This window comes from Pseudogymnoascus destructans (assembly GCF_001641265.1).
Source record: "Pseudogymnoascus destructans isolate 20631-21 unplaced genomic scaffold scaffold_12, whole genome shotgun sequence".
NCBI classification, from domain to species: domain Eukaryota; kingdom Fungi; phylum Ascomycota; class Leotiomycetes; order Thelebolales; family Thelebolaceae; genus Pseudogymnoascus; species Pseudogymnoascus destructans.
The window spans coordinates 580185-605620 of record NW_020167531.1 but is presented as its reverse complement, the minus strand read 5'-3'; the positions used below and the strand labels follow the sequence as shown (position 1 = coordinate 605620).

At 49.3% G+C, this 25436-nt stretch overlaps 4 protein-coding genes across 4 annotated transcripts; 2 read left to right on the top strand and 2 right to left on the bottom strand.

Annotated features, from left to right (window-relative positions):
• Positions 1–5: 5 nt before the first annotated feature.
• On the bottom strand, positions 6–2907 carry RIM21 (pH-response regulator protein palH/rim21). The gene has a single exon (XM_024470102.1). It carries the CDS (start codon positions 2501–2503, stop codon positions 536–538), a length of 1968 nt encoding a protein of 655 aa, XP_024323567.1. The 5' UTR covers positions 2504–2907; the 3' UTR covers positions 6–535.
• An 825-nt stretch (positions 2908–3732) lies between these two features.
• VC83_06503 (uncharacterized protein) lies at positions 3733–7950 on the top strand. Its single transcript, XM_024470101.1, has 6 exons — positions 3733–4430; positions 4487–4867; positions 5372–5524; positions 5574–5647; positions 5693–7306; positions 7368–7950. The coding sequence occupies exons 1-6, from the start codon at positions 4403–4405 to the stop codon at positions 7425–7427; spliced, it is 2310 nt and encodes a 769-aa protein (XP_024323562.1). The 5' UTR covers positions 3733–4402; the 3' UTR covers positions 7428–7950.
• A 3039-nt stretch (positions 7951–10989) lies between these two features.
• On the bottom strand, positions 10990–11662 carry VC83_06502 (uncharacterized protein; the record flags this gene model as incomplete). Its single annotated transcript, XM_024470100.1, has 2 exons — positions 10990–11220; positions 11273–11662. The coding sequence occupies 2 exons, from the start codon at positions 11660–11662 to the stop codon at positions 10990–10992; spliced, it is 621 nt and encodes a 206-aa protein (XP_024323561.1).
• Positions 11663–22933: 11271 nt separating this feature from the next.
• Positions 22934–25309, top strand: STE50. Its single transcript, XM_024470099.1, has 3 exons — positions 22934–23397; positions 23478–23639; positions 23708–25309. The coding sequence occupies exons 1-3, from the start codon at positions 23118–23120 to the stop codon at positions 24793–24795; spliced, it is 1530 nt and encodes a 509-aa protein (XP_024323564.1). The 5' UTR covers positions 22934–23117; the 3' UTR covers positions 24796–25309.
• Positions 25310–25436: the final 127 nt, after the last annotated feature.

The window sequence follows — 25436 nt, the reverse complement described above, 5'->3', positions numbered from 1 at the left end:
ATCTGTCCGTAAACTGTGGTATATGTATATACATGCGTCCCTAACCCACTCTGGGCCCAAAAAAACGCCACGCTCCCCCATCATCATCGCCCACCCGGTCCCCTCATCCCCTTTGATTTTTCCCCTTCCCAAATCCCCAACGCCGCGCTATGCCACCCAAAAAAAAAGACACAAAAGGAAGTTTATACACTCCGCGCCCCGCTCAAACCAAAAAACCAAAAAACTCCAGGCACACGCTCTCTACTCACTCCCCCTCAAAGGCGGCGCCGGGATTCTTAGAACCGTCCCACTACTCCCCGATCTCGTAGTAGACGATCTATCAACCGTCGTCGCCGACCTCTCCCCCGACGTTGCAGACCCCCCGCCAATAGTAACATTCCTCACCACAGCCTGCTCAAGGGCTTCTCTCACGCGCTGGACAGGCGATGGTGCTGGTGAGGGGGGCCGCACATCAGCATCTATGACCGGCGATGTTGGATTCGGATCAGGAGGTAAAGGCGCGGGTGTAGGAAGCGGCACGTCGACGCCGCCGCTCCTATTCACCGTCCGGCACTGACACCGACTCCGGAACAACCCTCCTCGTAGCAGGCGCGGGGATCCGCATAACCGGTAACTTCTCCGGCCCACCACCACCACCCCTGATCTCCCTCACCCTCTCCGCGCGTTTACTCGCGAAATCCTCGAGCTTGCCAAGGACGTCCCAGTCCCACCTCCCCCCCTCCTCTGTGGGTTCAGGGCGGCGCGAGGGACGGGGGAGGCGACGGACTGTCATTGCTGAGACTTCGGGTGGTGGGCGTTGTCGTGAGCGCGCGAAGGGGTTTAGTACTTCGATCGCGGACCAGATGCGTGATGTTGGTGCTGGAGGCTGCTGGTGTTGTGGTCGTGGTGCGCTGGTAGCGCCTTCGGATTTTGAGGTCGAGACGGAGGTGGAATCTTCGTTCCAGGCGACCACGGGGACGGCTTCATGCTGTGCTTCGACGTCGAAGCTGCCGCCGCGCACAGAGCGAGCGTCGCCGATGGGGTGGTATCGGATTGCGTAGACGGTGCTCTCGGCGCTGGCGGTGTCGGTGTGGGGGGCGGGTGTGGCGGCGGGCTGGGGGCGGGCGGGCCAGGTGGGGTGGTTTTGTGGGTTTGTTGTTGTTGTTGTGGATGGTGTTTGTGGGGGGATGGGGTTGGAGGTTGCTCGGCGGCGAGGGGGATGGGGGATGCGGTGACGGGCCGTGGCGCCTAAGCCTGGCCAGCGGTCGCCGGTTCCAGAGGCTTTAACTGCTGCGCCAGGGCCGTCGCGATCAGGGCCACGACCTCCAGATCCGGTTCCGCCTCCGCCGCCGCCGCGGTGGTCGGTGGAGAGGATGGTGGAGGGGGTGACTTCGAGCATTTCGTCGCCGTCGAAGACTTCGCGGCCGAGGACGCCGTCTTTCTTCTCGTTGCGCTCGAGGGCTTCGATGCGCTCGACCCATTCCCAGACGACGGCGCTGGCGGCCGCGGCGCCGACCCAGCGGACGTAGTCTCCCCAGCTGGCGACGTCGGGCATGGAGATGTCGACGACGAAGAAGACGACGGGGACGAGGATGGAGACGAGGGAGATGAGTGCTACGAGGCACATGTTGCGCATGCGGGGGTGGTAGAAGGCGTATTGCTTCTTGGTGAGCGCGTAGTAGATGACCCAGGCGGAGTAGAGGAGGCTGAGCGCGATTTGGAAGAGGTAGCTCAGCGCGGGGATGGCGTCGACGAAGGCGGCGGGGCGGGTGTAGCCGGCATAGACGAAGTCGTCGAGGGTGCTGAAGATGACGGAGAGGGTGATGAGAGCTAGGGCTGTCCACTTGATAATGACCTTCTCCCGCTGCCTAGGGAAAAGACGGATGAGCGTCTGCGCCTGTGCGAGCCAAAGGAAGGTGTCCGAGATGACCATGATGACCTTGAGTTCTTTGCTTCCAAGAACCTCCGTCTGCAGCATCACAGCACTGATGTATCCGGCACTATATTGTTCCTCGGCGATATTGAAGGTATTCGCGGTAGCGATGCTGAGCGAGATGGCCACGCTTATGGCTGCGACTTTTTGTAGCAGAGGGCGGCCTCCAATGCCAACGCCTGTTTCTCGCACGGTGGTGCTGCCGGTGAAGCCGCCGCGGCTGCCGAGGACGACCGTGCCGCCCGATACGAACGAGCGCGGTGTGATGCACAGGAGGATAACAAGCATATATGCCGTAACGGTCGTGGAGGCCAGGGCGTATATTATGGACAGCGACGAGGTGTAGTCTGTCGAAGGCACATCTCCATTGATCACAGTAACGTCTGGGGCTATGGAGCCGGTGCAGTTGGGGTAGAAGTAGGCGTCAGCACCGAGGGTGACTTGATCCAGCACGTCTACGGTGCTGTTGAACTCGATGATGCCATTCGAGGGCAGGATGAACGGCGTACAACTCGACACTGCCACCATTGTGGACGAGGACGAGGTAGGTGTGGGTTGGTGGGCCTGGTCCCAAAAGGCGCGAACCTCCATGGTGAGGTGGTGGGGGAAGGAAGTCGCGGCGCAACAGCCGTGGCGCAACCGTTGACGAAGATTATGACCGAGTCGCTGTTATGTGGTCGCGGTCAGCCATCTCATGGCGCGGTAGATTGCAGACAGCAACGTTTGTTTGGCGCAGCCTATCACTCGCGGTGCTTGGGATGGTGGAGGTTGATGGCGGGCATAAATCAGGGTCTGTCGCCTGTTGGGGGAGGGTTTCAATCTGTGAGGTCGCGGGTCGCGGGTCGCTGTTGAGTCGGGAGGACGTGGAAGGTTGACCGCAGTGGATGGGACAGTCGGACAGTCGGCGGCGTCGTATTCGTTGGAGAGCGTGTCGAGTGAGGGTATCGCGGTCGTCGAGGCTTGATGTTCAATGGGTAGTGGGTGTATGGTGGAGGGGGGGATGAGGAAGAGGAAGAGGAAGAGGAAGAGATGACCTTCAACACCCGAGCATTACTGGTATGTGACCCGCAGGGGACTTTTGGCGGGCCGAGTGCACGCTCCAACGAATGGCCGTCGATGACTCGCTCTTTTGGTAGGATTTGGGATTTCTATGTCAAGTGCTGCTTCTATATGTCAGTTTATCGTAGATATAGGTTTTCCGGCGCGGCGAAGAAGTGTTCTAGATGCTTTGTCGGTCCCTAAACCAAGCTTTTTTGCAAGCTTTTTTGCAAGCTTTTTTGCAAGCTTTTTTGCAAGCTTTTTTGCAAGCTTTCTTGGGTGGAAGGTGGCCAAGAATCGAGGTAGCCAACGAGCTGCCACCAACACAAGACACATAAAGCACTTGGGAGGTTGTTAGAGGAGGGTTGAAGGATAATTAGAGTCTGTCTAGCAGCGTGGTATGCATGTCTAGGAGTGGTGGCAGCACAGGAGGAGGTTAGAAAGTAGATATTGCAAGCTGTAACTTACTCTGTATTTACTACTATAATAATACGTAGAAAAGAGAAAAGGGGCTGTTAACATGTTAACAGCACCTGGGCGAAGTGCAATATCATACGAGGGGGTACTTATTATATAGCTAAAGTCTGATTTGAATGAAGAATCTGCAATTATTCAGTTAGGTTAAGTTAAGTGATATTGTTAACTTATATGTCTCTGTCGCTTTGAAAGTTAGGGAAAAGGTACTCGTATAGTACCTCCGTCCCAGGCACAGCATACGCCTATTACACAGTCACGGCCTCGTACAGCATCCCTACACAATGGTCTACAAGGACGCGAGCTGCCGAGTACAATTGAATCCCTCCTACTCCGTAATTAGAATCTTAACAGATAATTCCCATAAGTGCCAATAAGAAGATAGATTGCTGGCTTTACAACCTACAGAGCCAGTAATCCATTTTAATAGCATCGTTGCTAGAAACTGTTGGAATTATCCTGGCTGATACTTATATCCCTTACACATTTCACCCTCCACCTCCAACAATCTTCCAACAGCATCGACCTTTCAACAACACCACGCTCCCTTGATTTCACCAAAACATAGCGACAAACGCTGGCGATATTCGCTGCTTCACACTCCAAACCAGTTTCATCGTGATCCCCGCGGTCCGCTGTGCGTGCCACTGTAACAAAAATTAAAAAAGTCCATCTAGCTATCGCTCCCGCTGTCAGAGAGAGAACCCCGTTTCGAATTACCCGACTCATCGCGACCCTCTTTCCCAACCACCGCCCATCACCCCAAACGACAAAGACGAACTTTTCTGAGGAAAAATATCGCTGGACCTTACGACGCTGCGCAATCTGATCAACTCTTCGTCTGTCTGCTAATCCTTCTATGCACATGACATCTGCGCGAAACGTCGCGACGGGGTCCCGCACCAAGATTCCTTCGATCGAACCCTCAAAGACTCCTGACGACTTTCCAAGTGATTCACGACCTTCCCACGTCCGACAATGACACGACCACAAATCATTCGTGCGGGTTCGTATTGGCGCGATCATGAATTATACCCTCAATGGCTAACGAGACCTCCACAGACACAATCGACCTCCAGGATCAGGACGCGCCCTCTGCGAAAGACCACACCCGACAACCCACACATCCGTCTGCAATTGGAGCTGGACCACCTGCGCCGCACCAGGCAGGTGCCATTCGGAGCATGGTTGAGGAGAACGAGAGACGACAACACCCTGATACCTCGCCCAATTGGGCCAATGCCGACGACTCGGAGTACGACGATTCCGACACGATCGAGCCCATTGCGAATGGGGGATACCACAACCAGCACGGCGCGCATGGGTCGCAGAGTGGCGGATCCAATGCAGAGGACGCAGATATGGCGGATGCGGAGGGCGACGACAGCATGGACGAGGACGATATGATGGACAAGATCTCGAGCTCCCCTTCCATTGACGATGGTGGGTATTCTTCTCCTCTCAGCAGCTCCTGGCCCCTCGGATATGACAATTCTACAACCACCTCCATGAGCTACTCTTCCCTTGCCGCCGAGACCAGCATGGTTTCTTCTTCGCCATACCAGGACCACCCTGCGTTTCTACCTTCCGTTCCATTTGTCATCGAGCCATCATTTGCGCATCGTCTTGGCGACAGCCATCTACAAGTGTCAGTCAACAGTTTGACAGCGATCGCTGGTGTCTGGGAGGAAGAGAGCAGCTACGAGGCCTCTGACCCTGGTCAAATTGAAGCCTACGATGATGACTACGATCCCTACAATTCCGACGACGTGTTTGCAGTGCATTCCGAGTCTGCCTCGGGCAGTTCCGAGGGCGGCGAAAACTCCTACGACGACAACTTGTGTTTCCCCTGCGAAAGTTCGGACGAGGGAGACGATGAGTTCCCCTATCCTGAAGATCCGAGGTTCATTGATTCTGGGTGGGGCGGAGAATGCTTACAAGATACAGAGGACATCGATTTCGAATTTGTTTACGCCCTACACACGTTCGTGGCGACTGTCGAGGGACAGGCAAATGCGACAAAGGGCGATACGATGGTGCTTCTGGATGACAGCAACAGCTACTGGTGGCTGGTCAGGGTCGTCAAGGATAGCAGCATTGGTTGGTTAATTTGCATATTTTAAAACTACAGCTACTTACGTTCCTCTAGGCTATTTACCAGCAGAACATATCGAAACCCCGACAGAACGACTGGCACGATTAAACAAGCACAGAAACATTGATGTATGACAATCTACCTCTCACATGACTTCATACTAACATCCGTAGCTCTCTGCAACAATGCTAGGCGATCAAGCCGATAAGCCCAAGAATCCATTGAAGATGGCTATCCGCAGACGGAACGCAAAGAACGTCACTTTCAACCAGACTCACACATACGTGGAGGCGTCTGACGTCGAATACTCCAGTGACGAAGAGGATGGCGAGAATGCCTACTTCGCTTACCACGACGAGAAGACGGAAGAGGAGAACGCAGCGGCGAAGGAAGAGGATGCCACGTCTACGGAGCCAGACCCCGAAAAGGCGGCAACTCGCGAGGTTAAAGCTGGAACTACAGACGACGGCAACGACTCCGACGATGATGCAGATCCTAGTGGAGAGGTCACGCGGACAAGCGACGAGATATTCGAGGGACAGCCCGAGGGCACGTCGAAGTCGCGCAACGGCACGGTCCGGAACACCGATTCATTCTTCAAGGACGATACGGTCGAGACGCGCAAGATCACCATAACCCCCAACCTCCTCCGAGACGATTCGAGCGCGTCGACGGCGAGAACGTCGAACGAGTCCAAGGAGATTCGCGAGCGCCGCAGCCTGGACAAGCTGGAGAAGGACTCGGCGTCGGATAAGGCCAAGGACAAGAAGGCCGCGAAGGATAAGAAGGACAAGGACAAGAAACCCGGAATGCTCAGCGGCCTTTTCAAGCGCAAGGACAAGAAATCGAAGTCCGCAGACGAAGACCCCGACGACCTCATCATCGGCCCTGGCAAAGCATCCAGCGAGCGCACCACCTCCCCCGCCCCGAGCAGAGACTCGGAAGAGGTCACAGGTACGCCTGCTGATGACACGGCGTCGACACGCGGCCGCAACGGGTCCCCACAGCGTAACCCAAGCAAGCTGCAGAAGATGCGCGCCGAAGCGCCCTCGAAGCTGGGCAAGCACGAAAACGAAGATATCTCTCAGACCGAGCCCCAAGCAACGCTCGAACGCTCCGCCAGCGCAGCCGGCAAAGAGACAATGCGCCTCGTCCAACCCGAGGGCGCCACCGTCCTCGCGCCCACCGGCACAACAACCACGACCATCACCAGCGACGCGCCCAAGGCCGCCAACGACACACCCAAAATCACAGCCGTCGGCGCAATCACCAAGATCCTACGCTCACGCAGCGACTCGGAACCCAAGCCCGAGCGCCTCAAGAAAGCGAAAGCGCGCCTCGAACTCGACGACTCGGATAGCCCCGTCGAAGTCACCACCAAGCCCGTGCGCCCTATTCCCGGCGCATTCCCCGACAGCTACGCCTCGACGCGCTCAGACGATACTCTCACCGCACCCACCACCGAAGCTGAGCCGCTATCGCGCGCACACCCGCCTGCGCTCGTGGCAGGGGACGCGAGTAGTCCCGAGTCCTCACCCTCGCCGGAGCTGGGGACGAGCGATGCGATGATGAAGAGTTCTGATACGGCTGCGCCGGCGAGCACGCGGACGAGCGCGAGCACGTGGAGCGATGTGCAGCTGAGGTCGTTCTTTGATGATGGGGCCGATGTGAGGGATTTACTGGTCGTGGTGTATGATAAGACGGGTGTGGAGCCGGCGGGGCCGGAGCACCCGCTTGTGGGGGGCCTGTTTAGCGCGGAGGAGGCGAGGGTTAGGGATTTGGGATTGGTAAGTTGTGCTTTTTTTTGTTTTACGCCTTGGGTGGGAACGTGCGACTAATGATAAGCAGCGGCTGGATAATATGCTCGGCGACTGGCTGGCACGGAAGAGGACCGTAACAACGCGGTAGGAGGTTCTCACCCCCTCATTTTCCCTCCGTTGTCTCCACGGAGCAAGGGGTCGGCACACTGAACGCCCAACAACGCAACAGCCAGATCGACAGATGGGATGAGTACGATATCATGAACACCCCCGCCGCTCACGAGCACGGCTTGAGGGAGCTATGTTTTTTTTCTTCTATATTTTTGAGCAACGCGCGCGCGATGAATGCGTATATTGCGATTTTTTATTTGCGACGCGGTGCGTGCGATGTGGTGGGGATGCGGAATGGCGTTTGGCATGGCTTATGGTTCTAGGGGGGCATATTTGTTTCTTCGGTTTCTGATGGGTAAGTTGGAGTGGAGAGGGAGAGGGGATTGATTGGTGAGGGTTGATTGGTGGGTGAGTTGTATTTAGGGGGTTTGCTTCGTGTAGGTATGTGAACCTTGAGGGTTTACGGTTATGGGTGCTACGGTACGCCTGGTTTTAGGGAGGTGGTTTGTGGGTGTGGGGTTGGGTGATTGAGGGATGAATTGAGGAATTGAGGAATTGAGGAATTGAGGAATTGAGGAATTGAGGAATTGAGGAATTGAGGAATTGAGGAATTGAGGAATTGAGGAATTGAGGAATTGAGGAATTGAGGAATTGAGGAATTGAGGAATTGAGGAATTGAGGAATTGAGGAATTGAGGAATTGAGGAATTGAGGAATTGAGGAATTGACGAATTGAGGAATTGAGGAATGAATGTGTTGATTGGTTGTCTGCGTTATGCTGTGAGGGGGTGTCAGACTGGGTAGAAACAGTAAGGGGGAGAGATAGCAACAATTGAAGATCACAGTATAAGCAAGACCGTCTCAGCCACCATACTACGTCGCAACACAAGTGCATTACCAGAAAAGGCCAAAAGTATGTGCACAACTAAGGTCCAAGAAAAGATTTATTTACTTCCTAGATGACAATCCTTCACCTGTCTCTTTAATCAAGATCAAGATCAGCCGAATGCACCCCCTCAAGCGGGCACCTCCCACTTCCCCGCCCTCAGCATATAAACCTGTGCCACCGGCTTCGGCAGCTCAACCCCAGACTTACAGAATAGGTCCCCCTTCACAAACGCAGTTTTCCGGCTTCTCGATCATGATAGGTCTATTTGTTTGTGGTTCAGGTTAGCCACAAGGTGCGTTGTAACGATTCTTACCGAGACCGGCTATAAGTAGGCCGGCTCCACCTGATCTTGTGATGACTAACCTAGTTTTCTGTCACGAGCATCATCACGTGCAGATTACAATCACGTGTGCTGCGGTGCCAAGGCGGAGGGTCTTCACTTCGAACCCCGCCCGGAATCGTATATAGTAGGAACGCGGACTTTCGGAGGAGGGTCAGCGTTCAGTCTTCGTATCAATAGAGGGCCTTACTATGTAACTATCCATAACATGACTTCCCGCTGCCCTGTTCTACCAAGGCTCTCTTACATTCTGAACGCTCATCCATTCCTACGTTTAGGAAGAACAGCCCAGTAGGGAAGTCCAGAAAGAAGCTGAGAATGCCGCCCCGTCAAACCTGTCAAGGCTTCGCAGCGAGCATCGAGCATGAGCGCAGTGAGGCCGCTGCACCGGGCGAAGAAGCAACTCCCGCTTCAGGGGCCACAACCCCGTTGTCACGGGTTCGCAGCTCCTCGGGGATTGAGGCCCAGATCGCTGCTGCCATAGCACTCGAAGCTGAGCTGCGGCAGGAGCTTGAGTTACGGGAGACGGGAGAGCGGATTCGGAAGCTGCAGAAACAACTAGAATGCGTGGACTAAGCGGAGGCTTCGCCCCAGACCCTCGCGACCTCGGAACGCAGCTGCAAGCCAGCGAGCTTGATATCCCATGATGGCCTTCCGCAAAGCCTTAGGGCAAAGGCAGTCTCGGAATACCAAGGGAAGACAGTGCGAAAACACTCAGAGTTTATTACGAGCTGTGAGCTCGCCTTCCGCCTCGAACCAGGGGCGAATAAGTCGGACGAGCTACGCTGCGACTTTGCGACGACGTGGCTCACAGGAGAACCCCGCGACGCGTGGCTCCGACACGAACGGGAACCTGGGTTCCAGAAGACCTGGGAGGAGTTTAAGAACTTCCTCCTTGACCTCATCCAGGACCCAGTGAACGAACGATCTCAACGGCCGTCAAATACGAGGAGGCGCGGCAGCGAGGCGGCTGTCAACCCTTCGCGTCTACCTTGAAGACTCCCTGCAAAGGGGCTGGATCCGGAACTCAACGAGCCCAGCAGGGGCGCCAATACTTTTTGTCCCCAAACCTGATGGTTCCAAGCGCTTGTGCATGGATTATCGTTGCCTAAACGCAATGACGATTAAGAATCGACACCCTATACCCCTCATATCCGAGATCCTTGACTGACTAAGTGGCGCAGAAGTGTTCACGAAGCTTGACGCTAAGGATGCGTACCAGCAGATGAGAATTCGGAAAGGGGACGAGTGGAAAACAGCTTTCCGAACAAGATACGTAGTGATGCCGTTTGGGCTATGCAACGCCCCCGCATCATTCCAAGCCTACATTAACGAAGCGCTTGCAGGACTTGTGGATGTGATTTGCATAGTGTACCTTGATGATGTGTTGATCTACTCGAAGCACAAGGAGGAACACCCGCAACATGTCCGCACAGTCCTCGAGCGGCTTCAGAAGTTTAAGATCTACTTGTCATACTGACATTCGTTGCACTCAGTTTGCTATCAAACTCAAGAGCAAACTTAGAAATCTCCTCCTCAAACCTACAAGTCACCATACATATCTTGGCTTATCACACCAACAACAGAAGCAATACTACTCAACGATTGCTGCAAACTCTTCTACTACATCTGTTTATGCTACATACATCACGGCATATCATTTGGACACTCATTGAACAAGTTATTAAGAAAATCTCCTCCTTAAGGGGGTGGGCCAATACTACCACATGGCATATCTCTACCAACTAGAGGCCTAGGAACATGAACGATAGCTCTAGAAGCTTCTACAACCCTCTACGATTCATTACACGTCATCGCTCCTTAGTTACCCACAAGATTGGTTAAGTTATGACATAATTTGTCTATAGGTACTCTGACCTTGGACCTCCTTTTCACTTCCTATAGGCTAGGAACCCAAGAGATGGTTCTATGGGATTCTCTTACGTTCACTACATGATTAGCAAGCTAGTTGTGGGTCGCACTTGATTTCTAATACATTTACCAAGCCTGGTTAGTCATGGAAAGTCATGGAAAATGAGAGAACTACACTCCTTTGGCATAAATAGGATTGCCCTTTCCTTAAGAAAGGGCAAGCAGGCAATACAGTAAATCGACTAGCACATACTTCTACGTCTTTTCCAAGCTTCCAAGCATTGATCTTGTTATTCTCTGTTTTTGAAAAGTCAGTGAGGTGCTAACCTCTGACTTACCCCTGAGTTCTCAGACTCAACATTTGTTGCAACTTGTCTAAACCACTTCACCACATCATACACCTGATTGCTGCGTTGTGGAATAGTCTAAGCTACAACCCTTTGGCTCTGTTTCCTAAGACAGTGTGTTGTCTTAGTAAAATCATCCCTTCCTTGGGTGGCTAGATTCTCACATCTGGTGCACCCACCATTACAAGGCGGCGATGCATGACGTTCTTTCCGGCCTCAACAAACTTCGTGTAGCGGAGCTGAAGTGCCTCCAAAACATTGGCGCAGCGGTGCATGGTCGTTTGGCTGAAGTTTGGATGAGGGATGCTGGAATCGACGGCGCCCTGGTACTTCTCAAATGCTGCCATCAAGCGATTGAACTTGCGGAAAGCCCAGGGGGGAATCTAGAATGCAGGGTCAGTCGAGTAGGAGGCGAAGCGGAGGGTAAACACACACGGGGAGACACTTCGCCTGATGTTCCTGGCAGTATGTGCAGCGGGTCATAGCGTTGACGCGGGAGCAGCACATATCCTCGCGATCCTTGTACACTCTCTTAGAGCAACGGAGACACATGGCAACCTTCAGCTTGGCGCGGCAGGGCTTCAAGGGCGAAGACATCACCTCTGACATCGTGTCAACGGGTGGGAGGCACGCATGATGCAAAGGGTTCTCCGGGGATTGGACCACAGTGGCAAGGCGACTACCACGAGCGAGGCCAGACAGAGTGGCAGTGGTGGCGTTGCTTGAGCCAGGCACCGGGGCAGCCTCAGCACCATGGGGAGAGCTTTGAGAAGCTGCGGCGTCAGGTTTCTTTCCCTTGCCTTTAGCGGGGCGTTTGGGGCCCATCCTGAAGAGATCTATCAGTTGAGTCAGTAAAGAGAAATTGAAGGTGGTGAAGTGGGAGGAAAAAGGGCGAAGGAGGAAGCGGTCAAAACTACACAACAACACAACAACGCGCAAGCGACCCGGGACCGCTTACTCAGGGGAAGGGCTGCCGCTAAGCGGCAACAGCAACAAGCCAAAATAAACAACACGGGCCGAATTCACTTCTCGGGTTCAAAGGGGCTCGAGCCGCATAGGGGGGGATAATTGTCACGGGCATCATCACGTGCGGACTACAATCACGTGCGCTGTGGTGCCAAGGCGGAGGGTCTTCACTTCGAACCCCGCCCGGAATTGTATATAGTAGGAACGCGGACCTTCGGAGGAGGGTCAGCGTTCAGTCTTCATATTGTAATGGTGGGTGCACCAGATGTGAGAATCTAGCCACCCAAGGAAGGGATGAATTTACTAAGACAACACACTGTCTTAGAAAACAGAGTCAAAGGGTTGTAGCTTAGACTATTCCACAACGCAGCAATCAGGTGTGTGATGTAGTGAAGTGGTTCAGACAAGTTGCAACAAATGTTGAGTCTGGGAACTCAGGGGTAAGTCAGAGGTTAACACCTCACTGACTTTTCAGAAACAAGGAGTAACAAGATCAATGCTTGGAAGCTTGGAAAAGACGTGGAAGTATGTGATAGTCGATTTACTGTATTGTCTGCTTGCCCTTTCTTAAGGAAAGAGCAATCCTATTTATGCTAAAGGAGTGTAGTTCTCTCATTTTCCAAGACTTTACATGACTTACCAGGCTTGGTAACTGTAGTCGACGTAAGAGAATCCCATATAACCATCTTAGGTTCGTAGCCTATAGGAAGTAAAAGGAGGTCCAAGGTCAGAGTACCCCTATAGACAAATTATGTCATAGACAAATTATGTCATAGACAAATTATGTCATAGACAAATTATGTCATAACTTAACCAATCTTGTGGGTAACTAAAGAGGATGACATGTAATGAATCATAGAGGTTCGTAGGAGCTTTTAGAGCTATCGTTCATGCTCCTAGGCCTCTAGTTGGTAAATATATGTCATGTGGTAGTATGAGTGATGTCATGTAATGAATCATAGAGGGTTGTAGAGATATGCTATGTGGTAATATCAGCCCAGTAACTAAGGAGCGATGACGTGTAATGAATCGTAGATGGTTGTAGCAATGGTTGAGTAGTATTGCTCTTGTTATTGGTGTGATAAGCCAAAATATGTATAGTGACTTGTAGGTTTGAGGAGGAGATTTTCAAGTTTGCTCTTGAGTTTGATAGCAAACTGAGTGCAACGAATGTCAGTATGACAGTTTGAGGAGGAGATTTCCAAGTTTGCTCTTGAGTTTGATAGCAAACTGAGTGCAACAAATGTCAGTATGACATGATACCCCTCTTAAGGACGTTTGTTAGCTGTGTGCTTGCCCTTTAGCCAGGTGGCTTTCTTAGAAACAAATTCTAGAATCAGCTTGGATGCATTTTTTAGATTTCTCTTAGGTTCCCAAGTGTTGTCACTTGTAGGATAGCCTTTCCACTTAACGAGGAAGTAGCCCTGACCTCTAAGTGTCTTTTTGTCAAGGATAGACTCTACTTCATATTCTGGTTGATCCAAAATCAGAACAGGAGGTGGAGGAGACTGAAGTGGTCTTAAGGAACTTTCTTGTGCCTTAGACAAGAGAGATGCATGGAAGACATTATGGATAGTCCAAGTAGGTGGTAATGCAAGCTCGAAAGCATTCTTGCCAATAGTCCTTGTGATCTTAAAGGGTCCAAGTCTTTTAGTATCAAGTTTGTCTGATGGTCTAGTAGTTGTGATATGTCTTTCTAGACAAAAAGACTTGATAACCAACTTTGAATTGTGGTGCAACCACCCCCCTGTTAAAGGCCTGAGCCTGCTCGTCTTGTGCACGCTGTATTTGGACCTTGAGATAGTCCTGGAGGCCCTTAAGGTAGATGATTCTTTCAGTAGCAGAAGGGTTTTTGAGATTTTCAGGACAATTAAGTTCTGCCACTTCAAACCTAGGGTGATAACCATAGTTTGCATAGAAAGGTGTCTCTTTTGTGGTGTTAGAGACCGTGTTGTTGTAAGCAAATTCTGCAAGATGGAGAAGATCTGCCCAGTTGTCTTGAGCATAGTTTGTATAAATTCTTAGATATTGTTCAAGTACAGAGTTGACTCTCTCTGTCTGGCCATCTGTTTGAGGGTGATAAGCTGTAGAAAAGCGTTGTTCCATGTTTAAGAGTTTAGAGAACTCCTTAAAAAAGTTTGAAGTGAAAACTGCTCCCCTATTTGAGATCCAGTGTCCAGGAATTCCATGATATTTAAAGACCACCTTGAGGAATAGCCACGCAAGTTCAGAAGCTGTGATAGTCTCATTGCAAGGCTCAAAGTGTGCCATTTTTGTGAGCCTTTCTACCACCACAAGGATAGAGTCATAAGGGGTAGCACCCCCTTTTGGGATAGAAGGAGGCAACTTGACTATAAAGTCAATGGATATGGAGTCCCATGGGCGTTCTGGTATAGGTAGAGGCTGCAAGAGGCCATAGGGCTTTTGCCGTGTAGGTTTGTTCAAGTTGCAAGTAGTGCAAGAAGATATATAGTCTTGAAGAGTAGTCCTTAGACTAGGCCAGTAGAACTTTCTTGTTAGAAGTTCATAAGTTTTTGCAAAGCCAAAGTGCCCTGCAACTGGAGCATCATGGAACTGCTGTAGGAGGTGTAGCTGTAATAGTTTATCCCTTGGGACATAGATATAGCTCTTGAATAAGAGAAGTCCTTGCTGATTTTTTGAGAAATTTTGTAGTCCAACTTTCTCAAGAGAGGAACCTTTCTTCTGGAGGTATTCCAAAGTTCTTTTGGCAAAGGGATCGTGGTTGTAAGCATCTTTGAATGATTTAAGAAGTGTTGCTGATGGTGTATAGTCTTTAAAGGTCTCTGGTTTCTGAGAAGAGGTAATGGGGGCAACTTGGTCTTGAGGGGATAAGTTTCCCTCTAAGTCCTCTGTAGTGCAAGGGTTGCTTAAAGATGCTGCTATAAGCTTTGTAGAGTCTAGCAGGGTCTTTGTATTGCTTGTTTTAGCAGAATCTTGGTAGTCATGTCTTTTTGAGAGGAGATCTGCTCTTTGATTCTTGGCCCCTGAGACATGTTTTATAACAAAGTCAAAACCTCCTAGTTGTTCAGACCACCTTGCTTGTCGTCGATTGAGCTGTTTAGTGGTTGTAAAGGTCAAGAGATTTGAATGGTCACTGTAAATAGTGATAGGATAGTTTGCCCCTTCAAGGTAGCATCTCCAATGCTTTAGAGAACATACTATGGCAAGCAGTTCCTTGTCTGTAATGGGATAGTTTTGTTCGGCTGCTGATAGCTTTCTTGAGTAAAATGCCACAGGCTGTAGCTCTTCTTGTTTGTCCTTTGGAGCTTGGTATAAGATTCCAGAAATAGCAAAATCTGAGGCATCTGTCTCAAGAGTGGCAAGTTTCAAGGGGTTAAAGTGTAGTAACATTTTCCCTTCTTTGAATTCTTCTTTAAGAGCATCGAAAGCATCTTGCTGTGTCTTATCCCAGTGATACAAAGTGTCCTTGTGAAGTAATTGAGTAAGGGGTAAAGCCAAGGATGTATATCTTGGTATAAACCTCCTGTAATAGTTGGCAAACCCAAGGAAAGACTGAACCTCTTTAATTCTGGAAGGAATAGGCCACGTTTGTACTGCTTTTGTCTTTTCAGGATCCATCTGAATGCCTTCTGTTGAAATTCTATGTCCCAAGAAATCAACTTGAGACATATGGAAAAGACATTTCTCAAGTTTGCAAAAGAGTTGTGCTTGAGATAGCTTCTCTAAGACTTGTCTAACATGTAGAACATGCTCTTGAGTGTCTAAAGAGTATATAAGAATGTCGTCTAAGTAGACAACAACAAAGATATCCAAGTAAGGTCTTAGAATATCATTCATGAGAGCTTGGAAAGAAGCAGGTGCATTGGCAAGCCCAAAAGGCATTACCTGGTATTCAAAATGACCATAGCGTGTTCTGAATGCTGTCTTCCACTCATCATCTTCCTTGATGCGTATCAGGTTATAAGCTCCCCTGAGATCTAACTTGGTAAAGATCTTTGCTGAAGAGAGCCTATCCATGAGCTCAGGGATAAGGGGTAAAGCATATCTGTTTTTAACAGTGACTGCATTAAGGCTCCTATAATCAACACAGAGACGCAAGGAGCCATCTTTCTTCTTGACAAAGAGAATAGGAGCTCCTGCTGGTGAGGAAGAAGGTCTGATAAAGCCAGAACTAAGGTTCTCATCTAGGTATTCTCTGAGAGTTTTCAGCTCTAATTCAGATAGAGAGTAGATAGGGCCGTAGGGAGGCATTGAGCCTTCTGCGAGTGGTATCTCATGGTCATAAGGCTGGTGCTTTGGCAGAATTGATGCCTTTGCCTTGTCAAAAAGATGTTGGTAGTCTTGGTATGCTAAAGGCAAAATGACCTCCTGAGATGATTTCTCCAAATCTGAAGTAGCTGCTATCTCCAGGACAGGTTGGAAAGGTTTAACCCATATCAGAGATGATATATCGTCCATAATTTGGTTAAAATCCTTGATCTGGGACAAGTCTGAGTCTTGGACCTGAATAGGGGTAACTGAGGCTTGAAGGGTTTTTTCAGTATTGAGCTCAGGATTTGAGCTAAACCCAAGCGATAAATGCTTCCAATTGATAGTTGGATCATGCCTTTGAAGCCATGGAAGACCTAGGATAACTGGGTACTTCATTGGTATAACATCTAAAGAGATGGTGTCTGAAAATGTTGATTTTCCTAGGGGAATCTCAAGTTTGAGTACTGGGGTGTTGCAGGTAATGGAACCTGAACTGATAGGAGTTCCATCAATGACTCGGAGCAACTCTGGAGTGCGTTTGGGAATTGTAGGTAACTGGTGTGTCGAGATGAGGTCTTGAGATATAAAGTTGCCTGTTGCCCCTGAGTCTATCATAGCCCTTGTAGATAACACCTGTTGTTTGAAATGGAGTTGAATAGGGATTAACAGGTGTGTGAAACTCTGAGAAAGAACCATCGACACATCTTTGTTGTCTAGGGGAGAAGTTGTAGTCTCAGTTGAAGTTGTGCCTGGTGGGGATTTTTCAAGTTTTTCAGGAATAGCAGCTGTGACTGTGTCTGAGGCTGCTATATGTTTTGAATCAGCACTCCCCCGTGCTGAATAGCACTCCTGAATTCTGTGCCCCCCTTTGCCACAGAAACAAAGGTTGTTGTCCATTCTGTGTTTTCTTTCTTGAGGAGTAAGTTTACCCCTTTTCAGTTTTTGAGGGCTTCTTGTAGGCTGAGGTGCTGGATTTGCTGTAGATCTCTTTATAGAGGCGTCTAAGTCCATAGGTTCAGGTGCTGAGTCCTTAGCAGTTGGTGTAGAGGTGTAATTGTTGAAATTTCTTGTTGGATGCCAGTCTTGGTTCTTCTCCTTTCTTCTTTCAAAAAGCCTATCATCAAGTCTGACAGCTTTCTCTATAAGCGTTTGAAGTGTTGTAGGGCGTTCTTCTTTGCTGAGTTCATCCTTAACAGAGCTCTTGAGCCCTTGGTAGTAAGTGAAGACTAAGGCTTCTTCATTCCAAGTCAAGTGAGAAGTGATTCTCCTAAATTCTGTTGTATACTGAGCAGCAGAGGTTTTTTGACATAGCTTCTGTAGCTGTCTTTCTGCTGTAGCAGTTTCGTCGATGTCTCCAAAGGTCCTGGTAAGTTCCTCTTGAAACTGGTCATAAGAGGTAATCAAAGGTGTAGTGGTATTTTGGTTGTTGCCACTAAGTCTTCTAAGATATGGCTCAAAGAAGTTGAATGCAGATCCACGGAGGTAGCTGGCAGCGAAATATATCTTCTGAATGTCTGAGGTGAACTGATGAGGCCTGAGGGTGAAGTAGATGTCCAGTTGCATAAGAAATCCCTTCAACTTCCTCCTGTCTCCATGGTATAAATCTGGTGTTGGCACTTTAGGAAGTGCACCTGGGGTACCCGACATAGCCAGAGGAGCTGTGGAAAGCTATGTATGATGTGTCTGAGTTGAAGATTGTGTTGCTGAAGTGTTGGCTTGAAAGGTGTTTTCCAAATTCTCAAGTTTGTTTGCTATAGTTTGTATAAAGGCAAACAGTTGTTGCATCTGCTGTTCAGCAGTAATTGTAGGAGCTTGGTCGTCCTCCATTGTAGTATCGAAGTGCTGCTATAGAAATAGTTGAAGCTTGAAGCAGACAAGGTGTAATGGTGGGTGCATCAGATGTGAGAATCTAGCCACCCAAGGAAGGGATGAATTTACTAAGACAACACACTGTCTTAGAAAACAGAGCCAAAGGGTTGTAGCTTAGACTATTCCACAACGCAGCAATCAAGTGTATGATATAGTGGAGTGGTTTAGACAAGTTGTAACAAATGTTGAGTCTGAGAACTCAGGGATAAGTCAGAGGTTAGCACCTCACTGACTTTTTAGAAACAAGGAGTAACAAGATCAATGCTTGGAAGCTTGGAAAAGACGTGGAAGTATGTGATAGTCGATTTACTGTATTGTCTGCTTGCCCTTTCTTAAGGAAAGGGCAATCCTATTTATGCTAAAGGAGTGTAGTTCTCTCATTTTCCAAGAGTTTCCATGACTAACCAGGCTTGGCAACTGTAGTCGACGTAAGAGAATCCCATAGAACCATCTCTTAGGTTCGTAGCCTATAGGAAGTAAAAGGAGGTCCAAGGTCAGAGTACCCCTATAGACAAATTATGTCATAGACAAATTATGTCATAGACAAATTATGTCATAGACAAATTATGTCATAGACAAATTATGTCATAACTTAACCAATCTTGTGGGTAACTAAAGAGGATGACAAGTAATGAATCATAGAGGTTCGTAGGAGCTTTTAGAGCTATCGTTCATGCTCCTAGGCCTCTAGTTGGTAGAGATATGTCATGTGGTAGTATGAGTGATGTCATGTAATGAATCATAGAGGGTTGTAGAGATACGCTATGTGGTAATATCGGCCCAGTAACTAAGGAGCGATGACGTGTAATGAATCGTAGATGGTTGTAGCAATGGTTGAGTAGTATTGCTCTTGTTGTTGGTGTGATAAGCCAAAATATGTATAGTGACTTGTAGGTTTGAGGAGGAGATTTCCAAGTTTGCTCTTGAGTTTGATAGCAAACTGAGTGCAACAAATGTCAGTATGACACATATCAATAGAGGGCCTTAGTATGTAACTATCCATAACGTGACTTCTCGCTGCCCTGTTCTACCAAGGCTCTCTTACATTTTCTGTACATTCACCCCCCTTCCATTCTGACCAACACCTTGATCCTCCCGGATACCTTTGCTTACCTGGCGATGCCCTTCTAGATACAATGCCTGCGCAGTCAATCTGCTAATCCATGCAACTCATCTCTGCATTAACTTCGTCCGTTGTTTAGGCTTCCTTCTCCACACCGAAACAGAAAACGCAAATAGACATGAGCACTGCTCTTGTTGTTACACAAACACGAACCACACGCTAAAATACAACTGTCCGACCAGCAGATATTCCTTAATGTGCAAAACACTCCCTACCATCACTGCTCCCTTTTCTCCATTGATGCTCATTTACATAAGGTTTCCGTAGACCCTCTTGCGCCCCATTCACTCCACTCCTCCCCGACAAGACTCCCCTGTTCTCTCACTAGAGAAAGGGAGAAAGGCACCACGCGGTGCCTAGGTGTGCTGCAGATTCATCTAACGCCCTTCCTAATATCAGGGGTCGCCTTCGCCAGCTGTGTCAGCTGGATAATGGACGAACTGCTCCTACCATGGTGGATCGTGTTGTAGTAGGGCCTTATCATTCTCGATTAGGAGTCCCTACTCGCGGAAGATGGCCGCACGGCGCTAGATTTCCTCCTCTAAGAATTTCTGCTTCCTCTGAATTTGTTTGCGATTCTCTTCATTATGGGACAGAAGGTCTTGCTATGGTTTTAGGTCATTAATGTGGAATTTCCTACGAATCTCATTAGTGTGAAGTTCTTAGAGAAACGTAGAGTGTCCACTAGGCGTGACCTTGGCAATTAAGTACAGTCAAACCCTTGTTAAGACGATGGCATCCGTAGCAAGGATTTCCATCGTCTTATCGTATATATCGTTATATAGAGTATATTATGTAATCCACCTATCTAATGTAACCTGCTGCTGTGACTGGGCTTGGATAGCCTCAAAGGCTGTTTTGTAATGGTGGGTGCACCAGATATGAGAATCTATCCACCCAAGGAAGGGATGATTTTACTAAGACAACACACTGTCTTAGGAAAAAGAGCCAAAGGGTCGTAGCTTAGACTATTTGTAACGCTGACTTCTAAACGATAGAAGACACAGAGGTTCTCTTGCGTAAAGGTTTACTTATCAGAGGAGGCAGGGGATCAGACACAAAGGCTTCAAGTAACACGTTACTAGTATATAACAAATACTGTATTGAGTTGAGCACGAAGCTCCTATCTAAGGAAATACTATCTACTTATATAGTGGCGTCGTGCCTCATGGGTAATCTGGATAGTTGGCGGATAGCTAGATATTCAGGATAGTTCGTGGATAGCTCAACTATCCAATATCCACTAGTTTCTGCAACTATCCATTAGCCCCGTCACATGGCAGCCTACCCCGCTTCCCACTGTGACTCACACGTCACGTTATGTGACTCACACGTCACGTTACTAGGCCCTGGCCCTGTAACCATGACATCATGTTACTATAGCCGTAACACTATTCCACAATGCAGCAATCAGGTGTATGATATAGTGGAGTGGTTTAGACAAGTTGTAACAAATGTTGAGTCTGAGAACTCAGGGATAAGTTAGAGGTTAGCACCTCACTGACTTTTCAGAAACAAGGAGTAACAAGATCAATGCTTGGAAGCTTGGAAAAGACGTGGAAGTATGTGATAGTCGATTTACTGTATTGTCTGCTTGCCCTTTCTTAAGGAAAGGGCAATCCTATTTATGCTAAAGGAGTGTAGTTCTCTCATTTTCCAAGAGTTTCCATGACTAACCAGGCTTGGTAACTGTAGTCGACGTAAGAGAATCCCATAGAACCATCTCTTAGGTTCCTAGCCTATAGGAAGTGAAAGGAGGTCCAAGGTCAGAGTACTCCTATAGACAGATTATGTCATAACTTAACCAATCTTGTAGGTAACTAAGGAGCAATGACATGTAATGAATCATAGAGGGTTGTAGAAGCTTTTGGAGCTATCGTTCATGTTCCTAGGCCTCTAGTTGATAGAGATATGTCATGTGTAGTATTAGCCCAGTAACTAAGGAGTGATGTCATGTAATGAATCATATCATAGAGGGTTGTAGAGATATGCTATGTGGTCATATCGGCCCAGTAACTAAGGAGCAATGACGTGTAATGAATTATAGAGGGTTGTAGCAATCGTTGAGTAGTATTGCTCTTGTTGTTGGTGTGATAAGCCAAAATATGTATAGTGACTTGTAGGTTTGAGGAGGAGATTTCTAAGTTTGCTCTTGAGCTTGATAGCAAACTGAGTGCAACGAATGTCAGTATGACACACCCACCATTACAGGTTCCTCATCATCTTTTTTGTATCCTTCGTAGTAGACCTATAGGATAGTATCCGTTTAGCCTCCGACTCGCACTCTCATATGCTATTACTGTGAGCTGGGTGCCCTGTGTCCTTACATCTTCTATTGTTTAGAAGTCAGTGTTACACTAGGATCTACACTACGATCTCGCTACGCTTCACATGACTGATACCACGTGACTTGACTTTGATAAAAAGTGTCAAATGGATTTGCAAGTAGCAAAGATCGTATGCATAGTGACTCTTCAGAATCCTTTTGAATTGTCTGTGGTCTTCCGCTTCGTGGCTTTGATTCGAGGTGTTGGAGAAGGTTGTGAATTTCAGTATTCCCTGCCTTTTAACAGTTTGGTGCCATATATATGCAATAGAGTCAGCTTAGATTCCAAGCTTCTTTTCAATCTCTCCATATGATGTGTTCATGTATACACGCAAGGTAATAATTGCAGCACGTAGTGGTATTGAGATTTCAGCCATTGTTGAGCATTACTTCATTGCTTCATTCACTCTCATATTCTACGCGTGTACATTTTCTACGCGTGTACTCGGGTACAAGTACATGGTGCTTGGTAGATTCCTACAATCTAATTGGCTGTTGTTCACAGACCCTGTGGAAACTTTTGGGCCGCACGAGTAAATGCGATAGTGGCAACTAACTCCATAACACCATGTCGTCACTGTTTGACGGTGATATCATAGAAAGGCGGTCCGCATTTGGGGATATCGCCCATCTTTTACTTATCGGCCAATTAAGAGGCAGAGCGATGCGTAATTACTGGATTACAAAATCAAGTTCACATGCCTTTTGGGCATTGTGAAGTTGGACTTACTTAAGGCATAGGTTATTATAATGAGGATATGTGAGAATGTATCGATATGCGTTAAGAAAAAGATAGAAACATATATCGAGGGAAACCTATGCCTTAACGCATATCGATACATTCTCACATATCCTCATTACATTCTCACATATCCTCATTACACTATCACAAAGCAAACTACCAAGTAGCTTGTCCCACGATAACAACAATGTCATCCACGGCGCGATTGTTGCTGTTCAGAGTCTAGGTGGATTGGGGCATTTGGCGGTGCAGTATGCGAAGAAGATGGGTTACTAGTGAGGATAAGGCGGAGTTTGCGAAGAAGCTAGGGGCAGATCATTTTATCAATACTAAGACGATGATACGGTGACGCTGGTTATGAAGGCGGCGAGTGTTACGGGGTGGGCGAGCGGGCATGCTTTGGATAGTGGGGAGGCGATCAATTTTGCGTCGGTTCATGGTATCAAGTGAGATTTTCAACGGCTTCCTTGCCGTAATATCATTAGATAGATAGAGTAAAGAGTAAACAAAAACTCTTCAACAAGGGACAGAGAAAAGAAGAAAGGATTGTCGAGGAAAGGAGTTTTCTCCCCCTAACACAGCCGCCTGCAACGTAACAAGTCTCAGTCGTACCCCCCCTCATCCCCCCCGTTCTACCCATAACCCCCCCAATCCCAAAGCGGCGGTTCTTGGCGTCGCCCATCCCGTACCTGGCGGAAAAAGCCGCCCGCTAGCCCTCTTCCTCGCCCACCAACCCTTGTTCGCACCCCTAGCCGGCTTAGCGCCGACCCGTGCTAGCCAAACCCAGACGCTGCAGCTGGAGCCGCTCTACCTACCAGTCTGTTCTTGAACTGTCTCGACCTCACGACCACAGGAACGGAAATCGAAAGGAAAGGAAGGCAGAACAACGTACAAATTCACTGCGACTGGCGACCCGAGAAAAGCAGAACGAGGGAAGCAGAGTACAGGGCGTACAGCGGAGTCAACCCCGCAACGAGAACAAATCAGCACAGACGGAGGGGACCACCCACCCACCACCAAAATGGCCTTTGAGTCCAGCACAGCGTACCCTGAGTCCGACGCCGACGACGAGTACGAGCGCAGTGTGCATGCGAGCAGCCCTGTGCAGGTTACCGACGACGACAGTGTGGATAGTGGCAGCGAGGACGATGAATCGGGGAGTGGGAGCGAGCACACACCGACGACATATGGAAGGATGAGCGGAGGGGAGAGGGGAGGGGGGGTTGTCGACTGGACAGCGGAGGAGTGTGCAGACTTTGTGGGCGGGTTGGGGTTGAGTGTTTATACGGGCATCTTTTTGGGTGAGTTTTTCCTCATGGGAGAGAGGGTGGGGGCGGTAGTGAGGGGGGAGTAAAGGATGGGAGCTAACGGTGTGCTACAGAGAACGATATTACGGGACAGAGTCTGGTGGCGCTGCTGCATGAGGATTTGAAGGAGATGGGGATTGGGAGTGTGGGACATCGGTTGACGATTCTGAAGAGCGTCTACGAAATCAAGATCAAGCAGGATGTGAGGATCGAGAGCGATCACTATGTGCCGTTATGTAAGTCTGAGTCCCGTCTGATGTTGCCGGCGATACCGTTACAGAGTGGCAGTGCTGACTTTTCGAAGCTGCCGATGCAGAAGCACAGTATGCCACAGCGACGCTCAAGGATATCAGACAACTAGTGGAGCAGTTACGGCTGCGAGACGAGCGGATGAGCATCGCAGAGGCTGAGATGCGCAAGATCACAGAAGAGTACCGTCGACTGCGAGAAGACCTGCTGCCCGTGTTCCGAATGGCGAAGGAGGGACAACCACTCCCATACCACCCCAACGCACCGAGCAGCCAGAACTACAACCAGCAATACGCGGCATATGACAATTCCGCGACTATATCTCCTCCAGCGCCCGGTCCATCATCAGGCCAGTCGGGAGGCGGACTCCAGCGAAAATTCTCGACGAAGCAATTTTTCCTTGGCTCCACTCCCAAGAACGCATCGCCTACCCATCAATCCCAGGAGCGCACAATGATGGAGCAGGCGCTCGACCCATCCGCAGCAGCTGAGCGAGCCGTCCTATCCTCATCACACCTCGCAGCGATGAACGGCGGACAACCACAGACCTCTCCAGGACTATCTCCCAATATTCCATCTCCCACCTCGCCACCTCACCAACTCAAGACTCTCTCCGGCTCCACCCTCGCCTCCCGCTCCTACCGCAACGAGATCAACACCCCCTCTAGCCGCAGCACATTCACCGGCAACGAGAGCGATACCCTCAACTCCTACCAATCTTATCCGCGCGACAGCATGAAGCCCGGCGGACAGCCGCGGCGCGCCCCAACTCCCGCACTAGACGCACAGTCGTCATCCGTTGAGATCTTCAAGTCCTTCCGCGTGAGCATGGAGGATCCGTGCTGGAAGGTGTTGCCGGCCGCGCTCAAGAAGTACAACATCAACGCACCGGCTGAGCAGTACGCCCTATATATCGTATTCGGAGACCAAGAGCGCTGTCTAGAGAGGGACGAGAAGCCGTTAATTCTATTTAAACAGCTGGATAAGGAGGGGAAGAAGCCTATGTTCATGCTGAGAAAGACACATCCGGAGGGGCCGGGGTCCGAGCCACCAGGGAGTGGGGGTTTGGACGGCAGGTTGCCGCTGAGGGGCAATGGGCAGAGGGTGCAGCAGGCATATGAGCCGCCAGGGGGGATTATCTAAGGATAAATAAATAAGGTGATGGTGGCGAAGGTTTTGGTGAAGGAATTGTTTTTGAGCAGCATTGCAGAGTCGTTGTGGGAGTTAGGATGGGGACGTGTCTGGCCGCGGATCGGCGAATGGGACAAAGTGCTTGGGATGTATGGATTTAGAGCAGTAACTGGGCTCGTACGAAGGCGTTTCTTCTACAGGCTTCCGGTTGTCAAAAGAAAAACTGCGGGGAAAGTCGGATTTAGCGACTTCTATTTTGGATATTAGGGTTTTCACGGAGCATATACCTTCTATATCTTACTTTGTGTACTTCTTTTTACCCATTCTCGAGTTGGGAAGGTTTCTGGTTGATTCATCCGTAGTTTTTTCGGTGCCATAGCGCGCGGAGATATATCTATACGCTAGATCATTCACCTTAAACCCTTTGACTTTCTAGAACCGTGACTACTGGCTTCTGGTGTTCTAGTTCAGGTCCCCTATTTACTTTTGCACACTATTTCATGGCGGCATGATATCCCCGTGCTCTTCTGAACCCTTAAATTCAGAATCCTTATCCGACGTAGTTATGACGGTGACCCCACCATCGGAGTAATAGTTTCCCCGCATTCCGACAACATTTCGGCGTTGCTTGTGAAATCAACGGCCGAACACCT

Bases quoted from the DNA above. Each gene is read 5' to 3' on its own strand.
- VC83_06503 (XM_024470101.1), top strand. From the start codon at position 4,403: ATGACACGACCACAAATCATTCGTGCGG. The intron at 4,431-4,486 runs GTTCGTATTGGC...AGACCTCCACAG, and splicing joins ACCACAAATCATTCGTGCGG to ACACAATCGACCTCCAGGAT. The intron at 5,648-5,692 runs GTATGACAATCT...TAACATCCGTAG, and splicing joins ACAAGCACAGAAACATTGAT to CTCTCTGCAACAATGCTAGG.
- RIM21 (XM_024470102.1), bottom strand. From the start codon at position 2,503: ATGGAGGTTCGCGCCTTTTGGGACCAGGCCCACCAACCCACACCTACC.
- STE50 (XM_024470099.1), top strand. From the start codon at position 23,118: ATGGCCTTTGAGTCCAGCACAGCGTACCCTGAGTCCGACGCCGACGAC. The intron at 23,398-23,477 runs GTGAGTTTTTCC...GGTGTGCTACAG, and splicing joins TTATACGGGCATCTTTTTGG to AGAACGATATTACGGGACAG. The intron at 23,640-23,707 runs GTAAGTCTGAGT...GACTTTTCGAAG, and splicing joins CGATCACTATGTGCCGTTAT to CTGCCGATGCAGAAGCACAG.